The 26,560-nt window shown below is 50.6% G+C and overlaps 2 protein-coding genes across 2 annotated transcripts in view; one reads left to right on the top strand and one right to left on the bottom strand.

The window, feature by feature from the left end:
* The window catches only part of LOC149370219 (lewis-type alpha-(1,3)-fucosyltransferase-like), a 153,499-nt gene that overhangs the window by 19,271 nt on the left and 107,668 nt on the right, over positions 1 to 26,560 (top strand). The window lies entirely within an intron of this gene.
* On the bottom strand, positions 21,585 to 22,688 carry LOC149370222 (lewis-type alpha-(1,3)-fucosyltransferase-like). The gene has a single exon (XM_089577340.1). It carries the CDS (start codon positions 22,686 to 22,688, stop codon positions 21,585 to 21,587), a length of 1,104 nt encoding a protein of 367 aa, XP_089433466.1.

Raw genomic sequence — 26,560 nt, 5'->3', positions numbered from 1 at the left:
GAAGAACAATCTGTTTGCTACCCTACACGGGGGGAGTGGGGTGAGGGGATAAAAAATAGAAAGAGAAAGGAGAGTAACAGAAAATTGAAGTCGCATGGAAAGTCAGCGTTCATTAAGTGACAGCCTGTCATGCAGGCCAGAAGTTCGCAAGAAGCAGAGCAGTGCCTTGGAAGCCTTCACCGCTCGCCGCGGCCAGTGGCCGAGAATCTTCATTTCCGTCAGTGGGCGTGGATCCAGACGCTACAGCGCACGGCTGAGAGACTGTCTTTCGGTGCTGTAGGCATTGCAGTCACAAAGAATGTGGGATGTAGTCTCGTCATACCGGCAGATGGCACATGCAGGGCTATCATCCATTCCGATTAAGAAAGAGTAATGGATGGTGAAGGCTACACCAAGCCACAGGCGACGCAGTAAACTTTCTTCATGTCGTGGTAGGCCGGATGGAAGCCGAAGCTTCAGATATCGGTTCGAGAATTTTAACAGTTTATTAGAAAATTGGCTCGAATTCTACGCGGCAATCGTGATGTCCCGCGCAAGTGCGCGATGCCTGCCCGCTGCGTCTGATGTCAAAGCGGGGATCGACACAAAATCGGCATCCTGGTGAGCAATTTGCGCGATCTTATCTGCGAGGTGATTGCCTGCTATGCTACTGTGCCCCGGTAGCCACTAGTAGATAATGTCATGACCTGCATTGATGGCAGAGTGATGTAGTTGTCAAATTTACGCGACCAGTTGTTAACTGGTTCCACGTTGAAGAGCAGCTTGTAAGCCTTGGAGGGCAGCTTTGGAATCGGTGAAAATAGACCACTTCTGAGGGCGCTGCTCACTGATGTGTTCAACGGTGACACGAAGAGCGGTGTGTTCTGCACTCGTCGAAGATGTCTGGTGAGCTGTCTTAACTCTAATTTCGGTACTGCTTGCAGGGATGGGCACGGAGCCCGAAGAACTGTTATGGTTCATTGAGCGGTCGGTGTAGACGTGCACCTGGTTTGCATGGTGCTCATGGAAATATTCAAGAGTTACATGTTTTAGTTCTATCGGCGATAAATCGGTCTTATTCCTGATTTCAGGCGTTGAAACAAGTCCACAGGGATTGTGCTGGCTCTAAAGTGGCGAGGACGGTCCAGAGGCGGGTGTAAACTGGGATGGCAGAATGGCGCGATGTGCACCAACGGTGTCTGTAAACGATGTGCGCGGCCTGCTAATAGGAAGACTGGCAAGGTGATGGAAGGGAACCCGGGATATGTGTCGGATATGTGTCGTCAATGCGTCAACTGTTAGGTAGGTAGGGATTGGATGCCCCTGGGCGATGAGTACAGATGCGGCCGTAGAGGCACATTTCGGCAATTCTAGGCAAGTCCGGAGAGCTTGAGCTTGGAGGCGTCGTATGTTTGTTTCTCGAATGTTTCCGAGTGCAGGAAGGCTGTAGCGAAGAAATCCCATGAACAAGGCGTTGTAGAGCTGCATCATCGACTGCACTGACACTCCCCACGACTTTCCCCCAAGAAATGCAAGGGCGTGAGAAATCGCTGTAAGTCTCTTTTTTATGCATAAAATATGGGGGGCCCCCTGATAGATTTCGGTCGATGATTACTCCCAGAAACCGATGGCTCTTTACGTAGGGTATTGCTGTGCCGTTTTTGCATACGGTATAATGTAAAGGCAGCAAGCGAGCACTTTTCGGCTGAAATCTGTAATCCTTGTAGGTGAAGGTAGGCCGGAAGAATACGTGACGAGTTTTGAAGTCTCGCTAGAACTTTTGGGCGCGTAACTCCGGCTGCCCGGATACAGATGTGGCCCGCATAGATGGAGAGTTGCGCCAACTGTGGTAGTATATCACAGTCGGCAAGATCACAGCAAGATCACAGGGCGCTCTATTCGCTGTCATTGTTTAGTAAGATGTCGAAGCCTGATCAGGGGCCTCTTTTGAACAGCTTTTGAATGGATGCCGTTAGCTTTTTTTTCACGGCCGAAGAATTCAGGAAAGGGGAGCTACGTATTAAAAAACAATCAAGTCTGCGGGCAAACGTCACCAACTGAAAAGTTATCCGTAGAAAGGGCGTCTTTTATTGCAAATACAATGCCACAGAGTGAGGAAAGTTTGAGTTGTAAAATAATAAATCACAATATCATTTGCGCGGACATATAATTCGGATTTATGCATGCCACTGACAAGCAGAATTCCACGCACACAGAGCAGCAATGAGCGAAAGACGCACGGGGTGTCTATTGTTCAAATGGCACAACTGAAAGAGATAAACGACGACATTTTTAGTAGGAACACTGGTTATGCCCTTTGCAAGTGAAGCAAACGAAATGTCATCCCGCCGCCGGCTTCGCACGAAGCACGGATGCCGGCTATAATAACTGCAGTTGTGCGAAAAATACACCCCGATGAGCGAACTCCCACAGTCGTAATCGTAGTTTACGACTTGAAATAAAATATCACCGAAGCAAAAACTCCTGCAGTACGAAATTTATGGCACGCTCATGATTTGAATCTTGTAAGGGAGACCATCTGTCACTGTTTGCTTTCTAGCTGGCTTTCATTTTCACAGCTGCACTACCTGCTTATCGCTTTCAGTACCTGCTACGCTTCAGCTTGAGCTGTTTACCGGCACCAGCCATGAAAAACTGCCGTGTCGCCAATGGGCCAGCGTGAACTCCATGCCACATGAAGCTGCCTCGTCAATGTAAAGTGGCGCCCTCGGAATGAAAGAGGGGCGTTGCACCAATTTTACTGACACGTATTATTGATTAACCACACTCAGCACTATTAATGAACAATGCACGTAACGTGCAGTTCCGGTTAGTGGTATGTTGAGAAACGGTTCACAGCCTTATAGAGTAATACCACTGAGAAGAACACAAAGGAGAGTTCAATCCTGCTACGCTGACAATCAGCGTTTGATCGTTCTATGCGTGGTCAGCTCAGCGGCGCTGTAAGAACAGAGAACACCACGATTACGCATTGTAAAAGGGTTTTGTTTGGACGTCCAGCATCGCGCTCACTGAGTAAATGAGGCGACAGCATTATTAACAGATTTTCTGCCGCGAAGATGTTATCAGACCGAAAACAGCTAATACACCGGGCATCCCAGGTGAACAAACCGAGCTTTTAAAACGACGGAGATTCGTAGCCGACTGAAAAATACTTAGTTGTTTTAGTCTGCAGTATATCTTCAATTCTTGAAGGAATTATTCACCAAAGACTTGCTCGGTGCGAAATATTGAGTGCAGAAATAAAGCGTCAACCACAGGTAGCAGATCGTTTTGACAAACCGTAGTCTTAAATACTTGCTCAAGGTACCATTTACACACCTTTTTCAGAGGTTTAAAAGAAAATCCGCGGGTCACAAAAGCTGCCACATAGCAATACACTTAGTTGGACGAGTTGGCGACGATTTCTAATGCAAACAGCGCAGAGATTGAAGGAGCAGGAAAATCTGTTCACAGGACGGGCGCTGACTGCCAATAAGCACTTTGTTTTCAAAACCTTGTGTTTAAATTGGAAAAGCAGAGAAGACACAAGCCATGGCAAGTTATCATACAGAACAACAACAAAAAGAGATAAAAATGCGTACGACGGCGCAAAAGCGGTGAGGAAACCGAGTTCTTTAGCTGAGAAGCCTATAGGGGCTTCACAAGTGCTATTTAGACGTTCCTTCGCGATATGGAACGGTGCAATCACTTGTTAGGGGTCTCAACGTAGTGGGTAGGTATAAAGCACCTGTGCGCGATGAACCGATGCACAGCACATTTTTTTGAATCCATGACGATCCTCTGCGCTGTTTGCGACTACGGAAATGTGCCACGTGACAGCTGCTGGCGCATATCTTTCGCTCAGTGCACACGCAAAGCACCGTTGGCAGCAGCTGTCCGATAAAAAAAAAAAGATTTTGCTTTGTGAGATGCGTCGCGGGATGCCAAAGTAGCACCGCTGTCACATAGTAGCTTTTGTATTTTCCGGGCTTTCTATAAGTTTGGTGAGAAAGGCATGTAAATGGTACTGTCGCGGGTAAAAAAGATTAGCACTGGATTGGATTTGACTAGCTATCATTGCTAGCGCTGCCGTGAGGAATATGCCGATAACAAAAGTGCCAGCTGTGTTCGCAAAGCATGGCGTCGCGCCACCCGCTGGATACGATTTCGCCACTCTGACATCATTGCTCTCAAATAAGGCAAAATGCCTCAAAGCGCGCAAGACAACTGAAGGTACATGCAGTCAAAAACATAAAGCAAGGTCTTGTACACTGACAACACGAGCTCTAAGGCTGGCAAGAGGTATGTAAGCAAAATATAACTTTGTGGCGTTTTCTAGTCAGAAATAAAGTGGAAATTTTCTTAATATGATTAATCCAGCACCATTTCTTGATGTTATCAATGTCAGCTTGCAAGCGGCAGCAGTCCTCTAAGTTCTCAATCTTGCGGAATTATTTAAGACATCTGCTAAGAGCAAAACCCTATAGCTCGTGACGTATAACGGGAAATAATTAATAAGCATTAAAAGAACAGCACTCCTAAATTGGAGCCTTGAGGCGCTCGCGTTGATGGCACAAACGCGTCGGACACGCAGTGGAAAAATCGGACCGCATTGCGGCGGCTTCCAAGGTAGCTTTTGAGCCATTTGCATTAGATGAGGCGAAGTCCGTATTTTTCCATCTTCATCAGAAGTACCTCATGGGAAGCGCTGTCGAAGGCTTTAGTCATGTAAAAGTAGACTGTGCTTACCTGAACACGATTAAACACGCGAGACCTACTGCATATGAAAAAGTTGCATAAATTTGTTTCCACAGGTCATCATTTTATGAAACTGTGCTGCAAAGTTCAGATCTTTTGTTCGAAAAACGAGCTTATGCATTCGTACGTAACAATTTAAAAAAAATTGCAAAAGAACAAATGAGCGACATGGGCTGAAATTTATTCACATTACAAGCATCGGCGCACTTGAGTTCAGCAACAACTGCTGGCAGCTTCCAACGACAAGGAAAAACACCTGTGCGGAAGGATAAGTTGAAGAAATACGCAAAAACAGGGCTAAAAATGCCACCGATTCCTTTGAATATGAAGCTGGAAATTTCATCGACTCCAGCTGAAACATAAGAGAATTGAGAATTGCCGATAGAACTTCATGCTCTGCGACTCTTCATACCCTAAGCAGTTAGCGCTGTTTTCAAAAATGATAACTGTAGTTATGCATCAGGGCGCACAAAGCAAGAGCTGCACTGATAACGGAAAGCGTGGCATGCATCTTGTGGTTGAAACAGAGACCATCACGTAACTTAAGCACCTTATCATCTTTTTGCTTCGGCACAAAAACTTCAAAACAGTTTGGTTCTTTCTTAATGTTCTGTTTGAGAAGCTTGTGGTTAAGCTTCATCGCGTCAGTTTTTTTCAAGTTGTCTACATAATGAGTAACTTTGGTACGAATGTTCAACTTCTGATTTTAGGTAAAATTTGTGATACCGCAGTTTTTCTTCGAGCGTTGTCTCTAATCGCAAGAAAACAAGCGAGGGAATGCAGACTTTTCCGTTGACACCGTGGTATGTACTTTTCATTATTTACCGTACAACTGGTGTCAGCAGCTCAACGCCTGAGTTAACATTTTCGATCCTAAAAAATCGAGACTAGTCGTAGTCCTGAAGCTCATTGTACAGTCCAACGTTATCGCCCTTAGTGTACCTAAATGTTTCATGTATCATCGCAGCCACTGGACAAAAAGGGTAAAAAATTACGCAGAAAACGGGGAATGATAATTGTCTACAAGAACAGCAGGTTTCCTTACCGCTTTCACCTCAAAAGCAGGCACATTGGATATATTAGATTTAACTGTAAGCGGCGCAGTTTCTTTTTAATAATGTATCTTTTATCTCAAAGCATAAAGGGAGTTGGGAAGCGAAGCTTTTCAATTATAGTGACCTAATTGTTGTAAAATTAATAAAATCAGTAACACACACACCTCTTTTTCTCGTACGGCTATGCGGTCACTAGTGACCAAACCGGTGGCCATTACATTTTAGGAAGACTTAGGTCCCCGTAAATTTGAACGTTTCAAAAATCAGTTTTTCTCCTAATATCCATGAAGTGATTAGTGAGCACGTTAGGATCGGAATTTAACGGAACGTAATAACAGCCGACTAGTTAGTGGGATTTGTCGCGTGTTAGAATTTACAACCACACATTCTTCGTGCGTCACCAGGTTTGGTCTTCATATATTAACTTAACACAGAACTGCAGGCCATCTGCCATCCACTGTAGCCTTTAAACTGGTCTGGATACATCCTGTCTGCTCCGAAAACAGCATACTCATCTGAGAAGTAAGAGGCACTTGCACGCGACGAGTTTAGCCACGTTTCCGTCAGGCATATAATGGCGTACTCACATTGGTATGCATTCACGAAGAGCACTTGCCTTTTAGTTCAGAGCCCTCTCGTATTTTGATAATCCAACTTAACCTAACGTGTCATTTAAAAACATGGTTAGAGCACCATTAGTATCATCAAACTGCCGTGAGGACTACAGGTTTCCATAGAAAGGGCGAAATACGCAACCATCAACCCAAACTTCAGGTTTGCTCACAACTTCTAACAAATGCGAATTCAGAGAAATATAGAAGGAGCAATACGTATCGCACGCGGTTTTCAGACTTGTACACGTAATAACCTCTACTATATCCGCCAAAAGTTCCTCTATGTCTGACGCTCTTGCAGTCGGGTCGAGGCGAGAAAGAAATATGTTTTCTTGCGCAGGTAATCTGGGCTCTACATTAGGCATGGACTGGTTAGCTGCGCCAAACGTCGCTTGAGAACGACATGACTGGCTGACCGCTTTTGGCGGGCGTGAGAGAAGATTATGCGTGTACTGAGCAGGAGGCTTCAGTTGGGTTGCAGAATTTGTGGAAGCTTGGTTTGTCGCCACTAGAGACGCGTTGTTGCGAGATTCCGAACATTCTGAGAGTGAACGGTCACTCTGGTTGTAGTACAAACCAGGACAGGTGCATTCAGGCCACTCAAAGCCTCACGCAGAAGCACATTCTCGGCGCGAAGCTCTATTACCTCATTGGCCAAATCATCCATTCAAGTAGATATTTTTTGCATCACCACAACAACACTGACGGAAGCTGTGTCCTGAAGATACAGGGAAGAGCGAAGCGCCTCGAGGGACGTTTCCGAGTCGCCGAATGTGCAGGTAAGCCGTGTTGCCGAAGAATAGCACCGCTTCTCGCAGTGAACGTATTTTTATTGCGAAAGCAATACTACTCGCACTTTCAAGCCTTCTCGTGTCTCGGCCGCGGTTACGTTTGACCTTTAGCGGAGTGAATATGGGCGACCAACTCGCTCCTTCAGATATCCCGGCTGCAGTTGCACCGCGCCGCGCACCTGTGGCGCTACTGTCGCTGTGACGTCATGCCAGCTGTAGATTATTTTTTGCGCCGCGCCGCGCACCTGTGGCGCTACTGCCGCTGTGACGTCATACCAGCTGTAGATTATCTTTTCTTTCTCTCAGTCGCAACAACATCAAAAACAAAATATAAAAAAAAATTACCGACGAAGCTTTGAGTCGTCGCGCCGCGGCGGCCGGTAGCCACGCCTGACCTGTAGACGCGGCGCACTGCGTTCCTTCGGTTGGAGGCGGTGCGCTTTTGCTTTCGCAACCTACCAGGCTTAACCAATGCTAAGCACCCGCCAATTTTTACTTCTTGCTTTCAGATTCTATGATGATATTGTATTCTTCGGCCTGTTTGAAGATGCATTTAAAATGAAAATGCTATTAGCAAGACATGCATGGCAAAAATTGCTGCTTACCACGAATGGGCTGGGAGCAGCACGCACATGCGTCTACCTCGTGGGCCATCTTGAGATGTTGAGGGTCATAAATGACAATGTTAGTGATAAAGGCTTTTAGGTTTAAAACCTTCAGGGCCTCTACGTCGAAGGCCTTTACGGTAAAGGCTTTTGATTGAAGACCTTTATGTTAAAGACGTTTAGTTAATAGGGTGCTTGCTCATTAACAGGACATAAAGACATTAAAGGCCCATCGTAACTCCTTAATTTATATTTTCACATGCGTATGCGCGAAGATGCATTTGTATTCGACTGCTTAGGTTCATTTTGACTGCATATTGGTTCAAGCATGTTGTGCTTTTAGGGGTGGAGGCGAGGCTTATTATTCTTCAGACATCTAGGGCAGCCTGAATATCGAATGTCTAGCATATGCACTGGCTGCGCGTATACCCTTGTATGGCTGAACACTGCACCATTCAGCGCCACCTCTTTGCCGAAATGCGAGGTTGCGGAAGGCTTACAGCTTCTTCTAGCCTGCCGGTGGTATTCGATGGCCCCGACACACTGCTGCGGTACTTGAGTCAGTGGAATATGGCAACGGACAGCGCCGATGACATCGTTTTCCCTGGGGCGTGAAGAACTGACAGCGCGCGATAGCAGAGCTACTCTTAACACTCTTAGTGAGCCCTGACGGTCTGCTCAGTTGCGTATACGATTTAATTTCTTATTATAAATGACAGAGACATCAATCACGGTCATAAAGGAATTTATGGCTGATTGCGCCTGCACATGAGCAGCAAAATTACCACGAATTGAACTAATAAAAACATGTTCAGACTTTTTCTTCAGCTTTTGGTCTACCACTAAAAGGACTAAGTTATGGTCTTGGAAAAAAAAAATACTGCTTGTGGTTGGTGCACACTGGATATGAATCGAACGGACTCTGAGTGTTTGAAGTTCCTCGGCAGCAAAGTCAAGGAAAGAACGCGTCAAATAACTTTTGAATTGTCACAATACTGAGGACACATTCCGCTTGGAGGCCATCAAAATCCGTCCAGTGGAGCGAACTGAGCGTTGTGGAAGAATTTTGTAGTTTACCTGGCTGAGTTGGCGGAGCAGCTCGTATGGGTCAAAGTATCGGCGAAGAAACTTTTCAGAGCGTCCTGGCATGCGGACTGGGCTCCCCAACCAGACTTGTTGGGCGGGCTGATAACACCGCATCATTCTGGCTGAGGTTATACCAGCGTCGGTTCCTTGCTGGTGCCGAATTCACTACGGAGTGAGTGTGCGGACGGCATCAGCGTGGCTAATGAATTGGTCAGAACCCGCAACAAAAGAATTACCACCATCTGGAAGGAGCATTGCGTCCAGCGTGGTTGTGTCGGCGCGACCATGCAACAGATTCTATGGCTAATAAACTCTACAACAATGCACAACTTCATCACTCGTTGAAAAGTGTTAGCACGCAATCGCTAATGATGTGGCGGTGTTCACTGGTTGGACTTGTCTGAGTATTGCGCCTGATACGTTTGCAGACACACACCTACACTAACACAATAACTAAAAAGTAGCTGTTTAGTCCAAGTCGAAATATGCAAACAAGTCTGTGCTGCTTAACTTTTTATTGCGGAAGCAACACTATGCGAATCGCCGAGCCATTTCGCGGAGCTGACGAAAGGCCGTACTGCGCATGCACGAGGAGCAGTGAATCGTCACACGGCGCACAGATGGCGCGCCGCTGCCGGCCGTCGCTGCGCGGGTGACTCAAAGGTGACGCCGCCGTGCTCACCAGTTGTGCATGGCAGCAGCGGCGCATAGCTAGCGTGCCGGGGCCGCCGCCGTGCCATGCTCTCTCCATCGCCTCTCTCTCTATCTCTCTCTCTCTCCTGGTTGCTTTCGCAAACCTGAAGGTTTAATCAGAGCTAAACCACTGCCAATTTTTTTTTGTGAGTTTTTGGTTTCATTACTTATTGTGTGCCTTAAACGCAGCTGTCTACAGATATAGCCTTGCTGGCTTGTATGACGCTTTGGGGAAATCATGAGCGCAGGTCCATTGTCCAGCGCAAGAGGATTGTGGTCCAGCAGGTCCAGCGCAAGAGGATTGTGGTCGGAGACGACCGTGACAGGTGCACCGAAGAGCCAGTGATCAAACTTATCAAGTCCCCAAATCACCGCAAATGCCTCCCTCTCGATGGTAGACCAACGGGTCTGCGCCGGGGTGAACTTGTGACTCGCAAACGCGATCGGCCGTTCCGAGCCGTCCTCCGCTCGTTGTGAAAGGCAGGCTCCCGCGGCAAAGGCAGACGCGTCCGTGTACAACCAGTATGGTCCTTTGGGGTCCGGCGTAGCTAAGGCTACCGCTTCGCAGAGCGCCGTTTTGAGCTGTCGAAATGCATCCTCGGCTTTTTGCGACCATGGAATCTTATTTGGAATCCTCTTCCCGGTGAGTTCTGTCAATGGCCTTGCCACCTCAGCATAGTTCGGTACGTAGCTGCGGTAATACCCGCACAGTCCCAGAACACTGCCAAGTTCCCGTTTCGTTGCGGGTGCTTTCAACCCTCTTATCGCTGCCAGTTTCTCTGGGTCAGGAGCGTGCCGCCCCGAACCAACAATGTGCCCTAGGTAACGAATGGACTTTCGCGCTATTTGGCACTTCTCTAACTTTACCTTGAGATTTACCTGTCCAAGCGTCTTGAACACTTCTCTAAGGTGGCGTACATGCTCTTCGAGCGTCTCACTAAACACTGCGATATCGTCGAGGTATGCACAGCAGTACTCAGAGTGCGGGAGCAATAGCTCGTTCATGACCCTCTGGAATGTCTGCGCGGCGTTTTTGAGCCCAAACGGCATGACCTTCTACGCAAACTGCCCCCGGTGACACACGAAAGCGGTAAGAAGCTGAGCTGATGGAGCTAGCGGCACCTGCCAATACCCCCTCCGAAGGTCCAGCAGGGTCATATATTTCGCTCTGCCTACTTTCATGATCAGCTCCTGTTGCAGTGCCATCGGGTAGGCGTCAGCTATAGTCCCGGCGTTCAACCTGCGGAAATCTACGCACATTCTGAGAGTACCGTCTTTCTTAGGCACGCAGACCAGCGGGTGTGCATACGGGCTCTCGCAAGGAAAGATTAAACCCCATTTCAGGAGCTCGTCCACCTGTTTGCCCACCTCGGCTGTTAGGCTCGCAGGTACGCGGTAAGGATAGGGACCCTTTGGCGTGAACCCCTCCTGAAGCACAATTTCGTGTTCTTTCACCGATGCCACCCCCGGCCGTTCACTGAAAAGCTCCTCGTGTTCCTCGAACGCTGCCAGAATTTTGTCTCGCTCATGCTGTGACAAATGGGCAACCGCGTCTCGTGGTAGGCGAGCATCCGCGGACCGTGCCGTTGTCTGTCGGGGTGCGTATTCTACCTCTCCGAACGCGCTGTCTCCCTCGAACATTACGCCCACGTTCATGACCCGGCTCACATAGGGACGCATTCTGCTTGCGTGCACTAGTTTCCGGCCGCCGTCCGGCATTTGTACGAAATAAGAGTGCTCTCGGTACTTTTCAACGACGCTGCCTGGCCCCTTCCACTTAGGAAACATCTTGCCTGGGCGCTGTTCGTCAAATATTAAGACTGCCTCCCCTTTCCCGAAGTCTTTGGCGGTCGCTCGTCGGTTGAATTGCGTGGCGTACGCATTTTGCTGCCTCAAGCTTACTGCGTTCGCGACTTCAGCCGCCCGTTCCAGACGCCCTTTCAGGTCTAGCATGTACTGAGCCGGGGAAGGCCCCAACCTTACTGGGGACTCACTTTCTCCTGTCCATGCGTTCTTTAGTATGTAGAGTGGGCCGTTCGGCTGCCTTCCATAAAGCATCTCAAAAGGCGCCACCCCAGTCGTATCATGAGGTACCTCTCTGTATGCCCACAGCAAAAAGGGTACAAACTTGTCCCAGTTCTTCCCCTCTTTCTGGATAACATGGTACAACATGTTTTTGAACGTCTTATTCCAGCGTTCTACAGCTCCATTACTCTCCGGGTGACCCGGTGTCGAAAACCGAGGGGAGCACCCCAGCTTCTTTAAAAACTCCTGGGTGAGTTCCGCGGTGAAATTGGTTCCGCAGTCTGACGATATTACCTCGGGGATGCCTGTCCTGCTGAACACCGTGAGAAGGGCGTCGCAGGTGGCTTTAGCACTGAGGGAACGAAGACAGACGACCTCCGGCCAGCGCGTGCACAGGTCAATGACGCATAGTGCGTACCTGTGGCCCCTACCTGAGGCTGGTTCCAGTGGCCCGATGATGTCGACGTTTACCCGCTGAAACGGATATCGTGGCCTCACCAACGGCTCTATGGGCACGCTGTCTGCCCGACGCAGATCCGATCTCGTTTGGCAATTATGACAGCTATTACAATACCGCCTGACCTCGTCTTCTACGCCTGGCCAATAAAAGCTGGCTTTAATTCTGGACTTCGTTTTCCTGCACCCCAGATGCCCCCCCCAATTTGACTCGTGTGCCAACTGCAGTACTTCTCCACGGTGGAATTCCGGCAACACCAATTGCATCACTGCCTGGCCCATAAGCTTATCTTTGTGATACAGGACCCCATCTACCGTTGCCATGCCCTTCTTTCCTGCCCTGGCGTCTCTCCGCGCCCCCTGCAAGGTCGCGTCACTCCGCTGGCTCTCCCGGAATGTCTCCGCCGCACTTCTCTCTCCCACCGCGGGAGCTTCTTTGTCGCTGCTGTCCGAGCTCACGCTCTCGTCACCCTCGCTTTGCATTGCCATCTGGGCGACAGCGGCCTCTTTCTTGGGAACGCCGGTGGCAGGCAGCGCGAGCGGTCGCACGCCACGTCGGCTCTACCAATGATCGCTGTTATTTGCGGTCCTCAACTCTTTCCCGTAGAAAGCTTGGCACCATCGTCTCCGGCAACCTAAGCGGCATCCGTGGACACCACATTTGCCAAGGTGCGCTGAATTTTGTTCCATTTTCAGTGCTTTGAAGACCTCGCCCCATTTCTGCGGCGCTAAGCCTGACGGTGGCAAGGCCTGCGCCGGCAGCGTTCGGGGTTTCCTCTGGGATTCCTCGGCAATGGCGGTCCAAGGCCGAGTCACCGGATACGATCCCACCTCCATAGGGATCGTTAACATGGAAACCGTTCAACATGAAGAGCCTCTTCCCAGCGAGGAGGAATACCACCAAGACATGGTCCGCGTATGGCGCGGACGCAGGAAGACTAAGGCCTCCAGGGACGCCAACACGGACGCCGGCCAGCAACGGGTGGCGGGACGCTCTGCACATGTGCAGGGCGAGAACGCGGAACATGCAGCTGTGCAACAAGCAAAACAGCCCCGGTGGCGGCCGCAGCATACGCCCCACATCGGGAAAGACGAAATCATTGTGGTGCTTAAGCCACGAGAAACCATCGACCTGAAGGCCACCTTAGGTCCTGGACAAGCCGGCGCTGCCGTTCGCAGCATCCTCGGGGACGCCGCAAGTGTGGGGCTTGCAGTGTGGCCCGTGTGGGAGCAAAATGTGCTCGTGTGCACACTGAAATCAGTGGAAGCTGCGGAGAAGCTGCTCCGGGACGTCATGCTGCCGGTCGGAGGCCGCACGCTGCTATTCCGGGGCCACCCTAAGCTCTCCGGCGAATTCTGCAAGGGCGTCATCACCGTCTCCCCGGACGAGACATCTGAGACTGTCAAGAAAAAACTCAGTGAGGACCCCAACGTACTATCCGTGCGCAAACTGGGCAAAACGCAGGTTGCTGTGGTCACCTTTGTGGGGACAAGGGTGCCGCGGACCGTGCTTTATAGTTGCGAGAGTCTCCCCGTCCGCTTCTATAAGAAAACGATCCCTGCCTGCCCTCGCTGTGGCACGCTGGGGCATCGGGCCGACGCCTGCCCGCGGCCGCAGCCTGGACGCTGTGAACGCTGCGGGGCTCAGGTTGCTGCTGCTCCTGACGGTGGCCCAGCTGAACATCAATGCTCACCGTGCTGCCTCATCTGCGGAGGCAGCCATCCCACCGGAGCGCCTGGCTGCGCGGGCAAGTACCGCAAGGTCGTCAAGCCGGGACGCCCACCCACCCCAAAGCAGAAGCAGACGCCGGGACCCAAAAAGGCCCAGACGCCCACGGCCGGACCCAAGCAGGCTCCGGGGCCCAAGCCCGAACCCAAGAAGGCCCAGCCCGGGCCGCCAAAATTTGTGAAGTCCGGGAACCCGACGAGGCCACCGGTCCTGAAAGCCGAGGATTTCCCACCTCTGGTACCGCGCCAAAATCAGGTGAGCAGTTGGAGTGGGTTAGTCTCTGGGCCCACCCCCCCTCCCTCCCCCACCGAATCCGCCCTACAGCGGCAGGTAGAGGAGCTCAGGCGCCAAAATCAAATTCTCGCCCGAAAAATTCAAGAATTAGAAGCTAAGCAGGCCGGGCAGTCTGAGCCCATGCAGAACGCTGAGCCCGAGGATAGTGATGACGGATCCTCAGTGTCATCTTGCCTAACTAGCGTCTCGCGGCAAACCGCGGACACGGTGGTCGATTCGGCCCCCGCGGACGCCGGCCGCTTTGAGGCCCTGGAACGTAAAGCCGAGCAGTTGGAAGAGCGGGTGGCAGCGCTCCCGAACCAAATTATGATTGCGGTCCGCGAGTCCTTTCAGGACATGTTCAAGGCCGCATTTGCTGCAATGCTTCCCGACATTGCGGGCCAGGTGACTGACTCTGTCCTTAAGGCGGTGCAGCCCTGGGTCAGCTCCCAAATACAAAATTCTCTCTCCTGCGACTCCCCGCAGCTAAAACGTAAAATAGCTCCTCGACAGGCAGCGGAAGAAAGCGGTTCCGGCCCGATAGCCGCGGCGTTGATGCAACCCCTACCCGGGGCTGCGCCGGCCCCCGAACCGAGTGGCTACCCAGCACCGTAAAATAAGAACATCAATATGGCTGGCAAACCTTATCAGAAAGCTAAAAAATTAGACCAATTCGAAATCATTCATTGGAACTGCAGGGGTTTCAGAGCCTGCAAAAAACGGTCACATCTCCAGCTCTACCTGCAGTCCCTTGGTGACATGCCGGTGCTTCTTGGTTTGCAAGAGCCCGGCAATGATGCTAAATTCTCTGGGTATAGCTCGTTTCAGGGGGGCCCCTCTACCTGCATCTTGGTGCATAAAGCATACACCGCGATTCAGGTCGATCTTGATCTGGACACTGAGCAGGAATACACCATGGTGAGGGTTCTGCCTCTCAAGCGCCGCGACCCGTCAATACATGTGCTTAATGTGTATTGCCCCCCGCATAAGCCGCGTGTTACTTTCAGCGAAATTTTCTATCGTGCTCTCAAATCGGCTGACAATGAACCCCTGGTGATCATTGGGGATTTCAACGCACCCAGTCTACACTGGGGCTATCACTTCGAGAAATCCAGGGGACGCAAGCTGGCGGAGCTCATCTCCACCCTTCGTCTTACGTTGCTCACGGATCCGTCTTGCCCCACACGTGTGGGCAACTCGGTCACCCGTGACACGTGTCCTGACTTATCTCTGGTTAGGAACACTACAAACGCCACATGGGAGAACCTGGGGGATACCCTGGGCAGCGACCACTGCCTTCTCCGCATCACGCTTTTGGCGAAGGCAGCCCGTAAAAAATGGGGCCAGGCGAAAATAACCAATTGGCACCAATTTCGAACTCAGGACGTCCCTCCGGTACTATTCTCCGACGGCTATGCGGAGTGGGCAACACAGGTCACCAACATACAGAAACAACACACGCAAACACTTCACACTACCGACGAGATCCCCGCAGTGGACAATCACCTCCTGCATCTGTGGGAGGCGCGCCGGAGCTTAACAAAACGATGGAAGAAACACAAGACGAATCGTAAGCTTAGAGCTCGTATTACACAACTTACGGAGCAGGCTGCGGCATATGCCGCCCAGCTCACAGACACCAATTGGATAGAACGCTGCAACTCGGCAGCGCGTCAGATGAGCTCGAAGGGGACTTGGCGTCTCTTGCGCAGCCTCATCGACCCTTCTCAAACGAAAGGGGAGACGCAAAAACAGCTCCGGCGGGCTCTGCACGGGTACCAAGGTACGACGGCGCAACTTGCGGACACTTTGTGCGACAGGTATCTCTGCCGCACAAATGACCCGGTTGGGCCCGAGTACACGTACTCCGGCAAGCCAAATCAGGATTTAGACGCCCCTTTTGAGTTGCATGACCTTAAGGCGGCCCTGGCTAAAATGCGCCGAGGTGGGGCACCGGATCGGGATCGCATAACAGTGAAACTGTTGGCGAACCTCTCCGACTCTGCATACCTCCATTTGCTACAATACATAAATCAGATCTGGGATGGGTGTCCGCTCCCACTCGAATGGAAAACATCGCTTGTAACGTTCATCCCCAAAGCAGGTAAAGCCGTGACTACGGACAACTTGAGACCCATCTCATTAACCTCGTGTGTGGGAAAGCTCATGGAGACGATGGTTCGGGATCGCCTCTCTCCATACATGGAGGGTAAGGGCCTCTTTGCAGACACTATGTTCGGGTTCCGCCCGCACATGTCTGCACAGGATGTCCTACTCCAACTACACAAGGACATAATACGACCCACAGCCATGCAACAAAACGACAAGGCCATTCTCGCCCTCGATCTTAAGGGGGCGTTTGACAATGTTAAACATGGCACCATACTCTCTAACTTGAACACCACTAACTGCGGGGCGAAGGTCTTCGCCTATGTCAGAGACTTCCTCTCTGCGCGTCAGGCACTCCTCCGGATCGAGGACGAGGAATACGGCCCGTACTCTATGGGTACACGAGGTACACCACAGGGGGCGGTGTTATCACCGCTCCTTTTCAACATCGCCATGATGCACCTCCCCGGCCGACTGGCTCAGGTGGATGGCATAAAACACGCACTCTACGCAGACGACATTACAATCTGGACCACCGAGGGGAGCCTTGGGGAGATGGAGGACCGCCTTCAGCAGGCCGCCTCCATAGTCGAAGCATATGCTGCCGACTGTGGTCTCCAATGTGCTCCCGCCAAATCAGAGCTTCTACACGTCAGGACAAACCACAAGGACAACACGTCTCTACACATATCTCTGTCGGGCGGTCCCATCAGAGAAGTGGCGGAGCTCCGGATCCTGGGTCTGTTCATCAATAACAAACTTAGGCCGGACTCTACTATAGCGAAACTCAAGAGCATAGGTGAACAGGTAAGGCGCATGATCCGCCGTGTTTCCAACAAGCGGGGTGGTCTGCGGGGCAGGGACGCGCTACGGCTCGCCTATGCCTTCGTGACCAGCCGGATCCTCTACGCCGTGCCGTACCTACGCACCACCAAACAACAAGACGAGCGCATTGACGCCATCATCAGGAAGGCAACAAAGCGAGCACTGGACCTCCCGGTGGCTACCTCCAACGCCAAACATAAGGCGTTGGGAGTGGTAAACTCCTATCAGGAGTTGCGGGAGGCCCACCTCGTGAACCAATATACGCGGCTATCGCAGACGGTGGCTGGGCGCCGCCTGCTAAACCGCTTACACATCCAACACACATGCATACCAGAGGGGACGGAGAACATCCCGGTGCTGTGGCGCCACATGCTCTTGGGCGCTCCGCTCCCGCGTAACATGGACATGGCTTCACATGAAGGCAGACGACAAGCGCGGGTTCGCACGCTTGAGAGGCAATATGGCTATAAAGAAGGCGTCTATTACGTTGACATCACAGGGCCGTCGCCCGCGGGATTCTTCACGGCTGCCGTAGTCCACCGGGGAGTGAATATCGATGGGCTATCTTTTCGGGCCCCAAATTCAACACGAGTGGAGGAAGTCGCAATAGCTCTCGCTGCCGCCGATCCAAAATCGAAAACGGTTATCACAGACTCTCGCCGGGCCTGTGAACATTATCTTGCAGGCGAAATATCACCTCTTGCCTCGCAAATTCTAAGACGCGCTCTCGCCGATCCAACTCGCACAAAAGTGATCTGGGCTCCTGGGCACCAGGGTCTACGAGGCAATGAGGCCGCTGATGCGGCCGCCCGAGCGCTCACACACCGGGCTCCTCATCCTAGCTCTCATGGCTCAGAAGCTCATAAACCGCTTCTGCGGTTCCGCGAAATCCTAATTTATTATTGCGACAGCCACCGTCTCTACCCGGCACCTGCCAAGGGGTTGAGTAAGGCGAACTCTGCGGCGCCTGCAGACAGGAACCCTTCTCTGTCCTGCAATAGTAAAACACTCCGATCCGAACACAGATGGGCGCTGCCCGCACTGTGGAGAGATCTGCGATATCTTTCACATGGTGTGGGCATGTACTCAGAATCCTCACCTTCCCCCCTCCCCCACCCCCACCCGAGAGGCATGGGAGACTGCCCTCCTCAACTGCTCCACATTGGAGTCCCAAAGGGCTCTGGTCAAGCGGGCGCGAGACGGGGCCTCGTCATGCGGTGTCCCGGACTAAGGATACCGACCATGCAGCAGGGTTTTTTTTTTTTTTAACCCTCAAGCTCTCTTTGATTAAAGTTTTTCACCACCAGCACCACCACGGCCTCTTTCTTTCCGTCTGTCACTACGGTTTCTAGCGGGTGTTCCCGACACGCCTCTTTGTAGTTATCACCCTGCTCCTCTTTGTCGGCAACGATCCCCCTGATCTCCCCCTCCTGTTTAAGCGCCTCCCAGGCTTCCGCTGAGAGCAAACAGTTCGTCTGGGACACCAGCTTGTCTGTTAAAGCGCATAATACCGGCACGGCCTCGCGGATGTCGGCGAAGGCGCCCGCGTTTCGCTTTAACGTAAGGGGTAGGATTGCCAGCTTTGCCTGCACCTTTTCTCCAAATGCGGAGACCAGATTGATTGTTCCGTGTGGCTTGACCAGTTCAGGCGGCACTACACTCTCCCGAACTACCGTGACGTCAGCTCCGGTGTCTAGAATGGCCTCAATATCCCCATCTCGACAAGTTAGCGTAATTAGCTCGCGCTGGTGTTGTGCCGCTGAGTCCTCCTGCGTTGCAACACGTGCTGAGAGGCCGTTCCCCTTATCGTTAGGCGCGTTTGCTGCATCCTTCCTTTTCGCGTGCGGGCAGTTCGCTCTTTGGTGCCCCGTTTCTCCGCAGGAGAAACAACCTCTAGGGTGTGACCTTGCCTGTGGTGCCTGTGATCTCCCTGTATCGTATCTATGCGGTTCCTTAGCCGGCTTTTTAGCACCTGCACTTTGATCGTCCGTTCTTTTCTGCTCTACCCTCTTATCCGCACTATTTTTCCCTTCCGCGTCCTCGAAGGTCTGCAGTAGTGCGGCCAGTTCGGTTGCCTTCCGCCACCCGTTTCCTTCTTGCAGCGTAACGTACTTCAGTGCTGCATCTGAGAGGTTATTCTTTAGCTGGTCCGCCACTAACAGCTCCAGCAACTGCTCAAAGGTGCTGACGTTGCGCGCGTCTAAATAGAAGCGTAAGTAGCTGTGGAGACGCGTCGTATACGCTCTCCATCCTTCGGTGCTCTGTTTCCTCGCGCCTTTAAATCTACCGAGGTACTCTCCCGCGGAGAGTTTCAGCTCCTCCAGTACCGATTTCTTCACCGCTTCGTAGTCCCTGTGCTGAGGTGGCGCTAAGCGGGTCGACAGAAACTGTACTTTATCTGCAACGAGCGGGAAAATAATTTGACCCCACCGTTCTTTCGGCACTTCATATGCATTTAGTGCGTTCTCCGCCGCCTCGAACCACACTGACACTTCTGCGTCGCTTGGAAATTTTGGCACTATTCCCGCAAGCAATTTTGAGTAATGCCTTAGCTCGCTGTGGCTAGCATGCCTCTCAACGACCTTGGAGTCCTCTCCAGCGCTTCCTCGCTGTCTCAGCTGAGCAAGCTCAAGTTCCAGCTTTGCCAGCTGACACTTCTTCTCTAACACCAGCAGGTCGTCCTGCACTTTTCCATTTCTTTCCTCGACCCGTGGCATCTCCGGCGTCTCCCCCTCGCTCGTCTCGTTTCCGACGACCCCCGTGTCATCTGCGTCGTCCATCTCCCTTGCTTTCTGCTTATCGGGGTTTAAATGGGCGAAGCGCGTATCCATGCCACCCACCCAAGCTTAGCTGGACAGCAATTCTCATGCCAGCACGAAGCAAGAAGAGACTCACCCTTTGATGCCGATGGCGTCACGCCCGTTGCTGTCGTCTCGCTTGTGCTTGGTGGTGGTCCAGTTGCTGCTCTCTTTTCCGGCCGGCTGCCTTGCGTCGCTGGTCCGCTGCCGTGGCCCTTGCCGTTGTCTCTCCGCAGGTCCTTTTTCGAACGCTGCTGTTGCCTGGCCGTCGCCTTTATCCCTGCGTTTAATTTCTTCTTCCTGCGCCGTCTTCCGATGGCCGCAGGATCCGGTCGACTGCGCCAGTAAAGTTCCACAGGCTCTTCCGTCTTCCTTGCACCAGGGGTGCTCCGCCAGAGACGGTTTGTTCCAACTGGAAGACTGAAGCTTCTTTCTTTGCACCAGGGGTGCCCCGTCAGAGACGGTCTCTCGATGAGTCGAGACGCAGGGATAAAAAAAGGTAATAACTGGAGATTTATATACAAATATGTACAATAGATACAAGTTAAGGCACTAGACACATTAAGCAGCAAAAAGGACAAACCAAACAACAAAAAGGTGGATCTGGCTAATACTAGGGGAGGCCCCTACTCGGCGTTGCCGAAGATGCGTTGCATCTCACCTTAGCCCAGAACCCCGCTTCCGGCTCCGGGGCCCAGTTTTAAAGACTTAAAGGCCCGGCCCACATTTGGTGGCTTCCAATCATGTTACGATGTTCACATGATTGGTTTATCGAGAGCCTGGCCAGCCCTCCAGCTTCCGTAGGGCAAAACGCCCTTTCCACAAACCCAAACGCACGGTCGTGTCAAATGAAAATAAACACAAATATACATTCGTGCTCGGTACCGCGTGTCGGGTGGACACCCGTACTTCCCGGCGCGTTCGCGAGCGGCCGCGTTCCAAGAAAGGAGACGCTCCGCTTTGAGTGCCCCCAGCCGCGTTCCGATGACCCCCGCGAACGCTACCGATACCTTACATTCATATTATCCACAACTATCTCACAGGGACAGCAAGGAAGAGAGCTAAAGTTCTCTCTGCTTCGAATAAGTGGTAACCAAATAGGAGGCAAGAGTTCAGCGCCTGTACTGGTGCTTTTACGGAAAATATATGTACAAATGACAGGCTTTACGGTATACATAGTGACAACAATGAAAAGTTCCGCTATATAAAGAGGCAGAGTAAAATTTATCTGACGGAGTAAAAATCCGGAAACATTGCCACCGATATCTTAAACTGAGCTGCACCTTATTCCGTTTGGAACCACATACCCTGAAAATGTAGTCATATCCGTACAACACTATGCGTGCACATGTTTATTCACTGTTCACACCAGGTTACAAAAATAATATCTTGAAAGATTCATTACGCAAACGTTGCTTTTGATTCTGGCTCCGTTGTTCCTGAAGAAAATTTGTAAGTTCTTCTTTGTAGCTTTAAACAAAGCGCTCTCTGAAATAAACAATGCCACTCTCAAGTTGACGAAAATAATTTACTGCAAACCCTAAGCATTTATATACGTGACCTGCCCCTCCGTAGAAATTTCATTCCGAACATATCGGGCCCAGCGTCATCTAAAGAGTAGCAATAAATGTTTCCTCTGGTTACCGGGCATACTCGTTTCGTATCCTGTGAAACACGGATTCCTGTATCGTAGCAAAATTGATGTTGTTTGCGTAATCTGAAGCGCCTAGGATCAGTGCCGCCAATTTAATTCACATCGGCACTCTTGCCCTTCGAGAACGGTTCTTAGAGACCCCACTTTCGGCAACGGCCTCCGTTTAGCCACCAAGCTCCTATGTCGCCGTATGACGAACTACGCTCCATTAAGGTGGCATTGTACAACTTTTTACAAAGCTCACACATGCCACCGTCCCACAATTCCACATCCTTAACATCTTTCCATTTGAAATAGGAACTGTAACGAGTATAGTCCTTTGACAAAGCTATCAGGTAGTCGGCAAGCGCCTTAGGTGACTGGAATGCGAGCGCATCGATGTATGAGTTGGGGGGCGCGATTGCTGTGTAATTTGCACCACCAAACACAACCGGTACAATGTAATATTTTAGTACAGTAAAAAATTTTTCTGTCACGTACTCAGCGCAAATAGAATTTTCAAAGGAAAGCATGTAAAAGTAAGCACGCTCGAATTCCTCGTAGCATTCACGACCACGCGATCTGGAGCAGTCGTAACGGCCGCAGCGGCCGTACACATCAACCTGTATGTGGCGGCTCAATTCCCTGACGAATGCTTCCCGTCTGCCATCAGTCCAGCAGTTACTTACCATCCAAACAGAGATTTTTTGTTTGGATTTCCAGATGGTGCTCACGTTTTTCTTCGAGGTTACAGGGGAACTCCGTGTAATCACCCTCCCATAGGGGTTGTACACATCGGAGTCTGACCTGTAGGTCATGGTCCAGTTGAATAGGTTCTTCGTGGCACTGAAGTAGTGAAACCAGGTGTGTGGTGGGGACTCCATCATGTAGAAGACCCACTTTTGGGAGTTAAAACGCGTCACAGGCAAATTCCTAATGTCCATGTCCCGTAAATGGAATACGACGGCGTCGCTAGAGGCCAGCAGACTCAGGTCGTTGGTGACGACGCACGCAGCGCTGCAGGTTTCCATCTTCTCTTCACCAACTCTTGAATTATTTAGCCTTCCATACCAAGAGCCAAAGAACTTTGTCCACACCATTATTCGCGGCAGACGGTGCGTAGCAGTGATGTTTGTCAGTAAACTGTCATTCGTGAAGCCATAAGCGGAAACCTCAATGTCCTGAAGCTTTTCGCTTGGCGGCCGTCTGTGTGGCGTTAGAGTGTAGAAGCATATATAAATTGCTGTCATTGCCATCACTAGGAGCGTCCACTTGAGTGGTAATCTGATGGGTGAGTTGAATTTGGTAGTGGCAAAAGAGCAGGTGGATGCTGCAACGAGAAGCAAGAGAAACAAATTTGTTACGGAATGTTGGGGTCTTTGATTGGAAGAACGCTTTAATTCCGCAGTTAACGCAATGAACAACAAACATCACTCTCACGAGTGCGATAGCTCCTCAAAAAAACTTTGAGCCCGGAAAGATTAGCTGCTCTATACCGTTCAATTGCATGCACAATATCTCACTAAGCAAGACTACTTGTTCCGCGGCGCCGATCGGAATGCACCATAAGAAAGACCTCGGCTAGACCTCGCTTTCATCGGTGTGACGTCATTGCGGCGAGATTAACGAGAGATCGAGCCACGCGCCTTGGTGCAATCGAAACCCAAGGAAGGCCATGGCAGGTTATGTTCTCTGCTCGACGTACGCTCTCTACTTCTAGGTTTCTTTGCCGTCAAACTTCCGCCGCCGAGTGTGTCATTGCCGCGATCGACGAATGAGTTTGCCATGGATCTTTGGCTATTATCAAGTTTCTTTTGGGGCTAAAGATACCTCAGAGTAAGTGACCGAATCGAATTGCCTTTAGCCCTATTTCCTCGTCAAAGACTGCAAAACTGGTTTTGCGTGCACGAGTCCTGGTTACTGCCCCGCCGCGGTGGCTCAGTGGTTACGGCGCTCGGCTGCTGGCCCGAAAGACGCGGGTTCGATCCCGGCCGCGGCGGCTGCATTTCGATGGAGGCGGAATTATTTAGGCCCGCGTACTGTGCGATGTCAGTGCACGTTAAAGAACCCCAGGTGGTCGAAATTTCCGGAGCCCTTCACTACGGCGTCTCTCATAGCCTCAGTTGCTTTGAGACGTTCAACCCCAATAACCCGAACCGAAACGGAGTCCTGGTTACTGAATGTAACCAAGAGCGGAGATTGTTTTTACTGTGCTAACTTGAATGGTAAGTAAATAGTATAGTGAATGCTGAGTGAATAATAAGTGAACGCTAAGTGAGTAGTATATTTTGTTTAAAAAGCGAAAACGTATAAAAAAGAGCTTTGCCGTGCACGTCGGCGTCCTACCTCTTGGCAGGCATGTTTATTCGCGTACCTCTTCTAAAATATCCTATCAAAGAAATGCCGAAAAAGCCCCTTTACGAATAAATAATAACAAACAAAATGCAGCACGTTGTGGTTTTTGTTCATCTGTAGCTCTAAGCAATCGTTCGGGAGTAGTGAAACCTACTTTCAAGTCAATATCACAAGGCTGACATTCCGCAGTTATACACAGGCCTTCATGTCCAGTGGGTATGGGCCGCGTGCACTTGGAACATCGCGAAGTGCGCCACATGGTCTTCCCACTAGACGCTGTTCTGCTTCTTCTCATTCCCTGTCCCCTCCCCTGCCCCTTGACGCTTCCCCTCCCCCGCTAACCTTGGCATTGCTTCTACTCGCCCCCCCCCCCCCCCCATCCCCCCTCGTCCACTGTGTCGAGAGTCCTTCCTGCGCACAGGATGTGTGCGTACTTGGACAAGAACGGAGCCTTCGGGTCACTTTGTACGGAGAGCTAAGCCTTTAATAAACCGCTTATGCGGAATTCACACCATTATAACACTTCGGGCCCCGTTACTTGAAAGACTGTACTTCGGCTCCTAAGGACGCTTCGTGACACCGCGCATTTTAGTCTTCAGAATTGCAACCTTAGTTCAACTTCTCTCCGGGCTTCTATAATGCAACAAAAATTCTTTCCCAACCACATGATCGAATACACACTGAAGTATAACTCCATGCAGCGTGCGCTCTATAGCCATCGGAAACTACTTCGCACATGGCAGTTAGCGATATCATCTGGCTGTTTAGTTAAGAGCGAAATATTAAGCTCACCGAAATCTGAAGACCTCTTCGGGTTTGCACCGTGGCTTTCAGACGCGATGACATTCTGCCCTCCGGGAGTCGGAAGAGTCCGTTGAGCCGGACGAACGCTTCCTTTGGGAGTCCTGAGATAACATGAACACGTGGTGCTTGTGCTTCAAGCATTCTTTGAAGTTGAAGTTTTTGTTGCGAACAGGTCATACACTTCTATACAAACACGAAGAGTTCGTGCTGCGGAGCTTTGATGCGCTTGGTGGCTTTCATTGAGTGCAATAGCCGCTCCGTTCTTCGCTTAGCATGTCTCACCACCAAGGTAAGACACAGCGCTTTATTAAAATTATAGTCGTATAAAAGCAAACACGCGAGTACAAATAGCGATGGCAGAGTGAAGGTATAAAGCAGGCGTTCATTCGTAGACTCAGCGTCATTATCTTCGCCAGTGAGTTTATGGTTACAAGTACGAGAAACGACTCTTCCATTGATCCCTCTTTAACTACGTCTATCAAAAGCCAGTGAAAACAAAAACGCAGGACAAGATGAAGGCACACACACACACTGCCTTGCAGTGTGCAGGTTTTGCCTTGTAGGTTTTCGCAGGATTTTGTATGGTTTATGGGGGTTTAACGTCCCAAAGCGACTCAGACTATGGGGACGCCGTTGTGAAGGGCTCCGGATATTTCGTCCACCTGGGGATCTTAAACGTGCACTGGCATCGCACTGTACGCGGCCCTGTATAATTTAACCTCCATCGATATTTGACCGCCCCGGCCGGCATCGAACCCGCATCTTTTCGGCAAGCAGCCGAGCTCCTTAACCACTGAGCCACCATAGCAGGGCTTTCTATGAAATCCACGTCATTCTAGCGAGGTTCATGAAGTTAGCGTCTCGACGTCTCGACGTGAGCGTAGACCAGAGTGGAAATTGGCGCGCAGCTGGATGTTAGTGATATCGTCGGGGCACTTGTACTCAAGCCGGCGGCGTGCGAAGAAGGCTTCGTTTTAAAGTGAGCGCATCTTTTCTCTGCTGTTCATGATCCTGGCTTGTAGAAGAAGGTGTTCGGCCTCACGAAATGCCACGAAATCCAGGGTTTGAGGGAAACCCGTCTGGTCGGTTATGTTCATGGCAGACATTCTTCGAGCACCATCATTCATTACCAAATAACGCTATAAAAATGACGAATAAAAAACGTCATTTTTTATAACGAATGGCAAGCGCTTGAAGAATTCCCGCCATGAACATACCCGACCAGGGGTTTCCGTCAAACCCTGGTTTTCATCATACCAGTACTTTGTCCTCGCCTAAGAATTTCTGCGACGAAAAACAAGGATTACTGCGAGATAAAGCTCAAATTTTCATAGAATGCGACAGCTCGCCTCAGTACTGCATAAAATGTCTTAATGTGCTGTGGCCAAAGAGATCAAGTTACACAACCTATTGCAGTATTCGTAAATCATTTATGATATAAAGTATACAGTGGTATTCACTCAGAAACGTAAACAGTTTTTTTTTCTTTTCCGAGAAACCAGATGCCGCCCCTGATAACTGTCAATGAGCCGCTTAGTTCAGAAAGTACTCACATGAATTTGCTTGAGCAAGCGACGGTTGGGTCAATGCAAATTGCGAGAGCAATGGTTCGTGCAGCAGGCTAGCTCTTTTTGCGAATGTCGAGAAGACCGATCACTGCTATGTTTATATCTTGGGATCTTTGCGAGCACTGCCGACACTGCCTGTGACGACATGGTGAGATGCTCGCAGCTGTCTTTTAGGCAGACTCTGTTTCCATTCTTTTATTTTTTGCACTCACAATGAATGTCGAAAAAAAAAGATCACGTTGAAGAAACCGCGATCTCCCGCTGCAACGAGAAACATTACAATGCTTAAAGGAAAGCGCATGTACCTGCGCTCATGATTTCCCCAATGCGTCACACAAACGAGCAAGGCTATATCTGTAATCAGCTGCGTTTATAAGTGATGAAACCAGAAACTCACAAAG

Source organism: Amblyomma mixtum, chromosome 1, assembly GCF_055824585.1.
Source record: "Amblyomma mixtum isolate Tamu chromosome 1, ASM5582458v1, whole genome shotgun sequence".
Taxonomy (NCBI): Eukaryota; Metazoa; Arthropoda; class Arachnida; order Ixodida; family Ixodidae; genus Amblyomma; species Amblyomma mixtum.
This window is presented reverse-complemented; position numbering and strand designations above follow the sequence as displayed.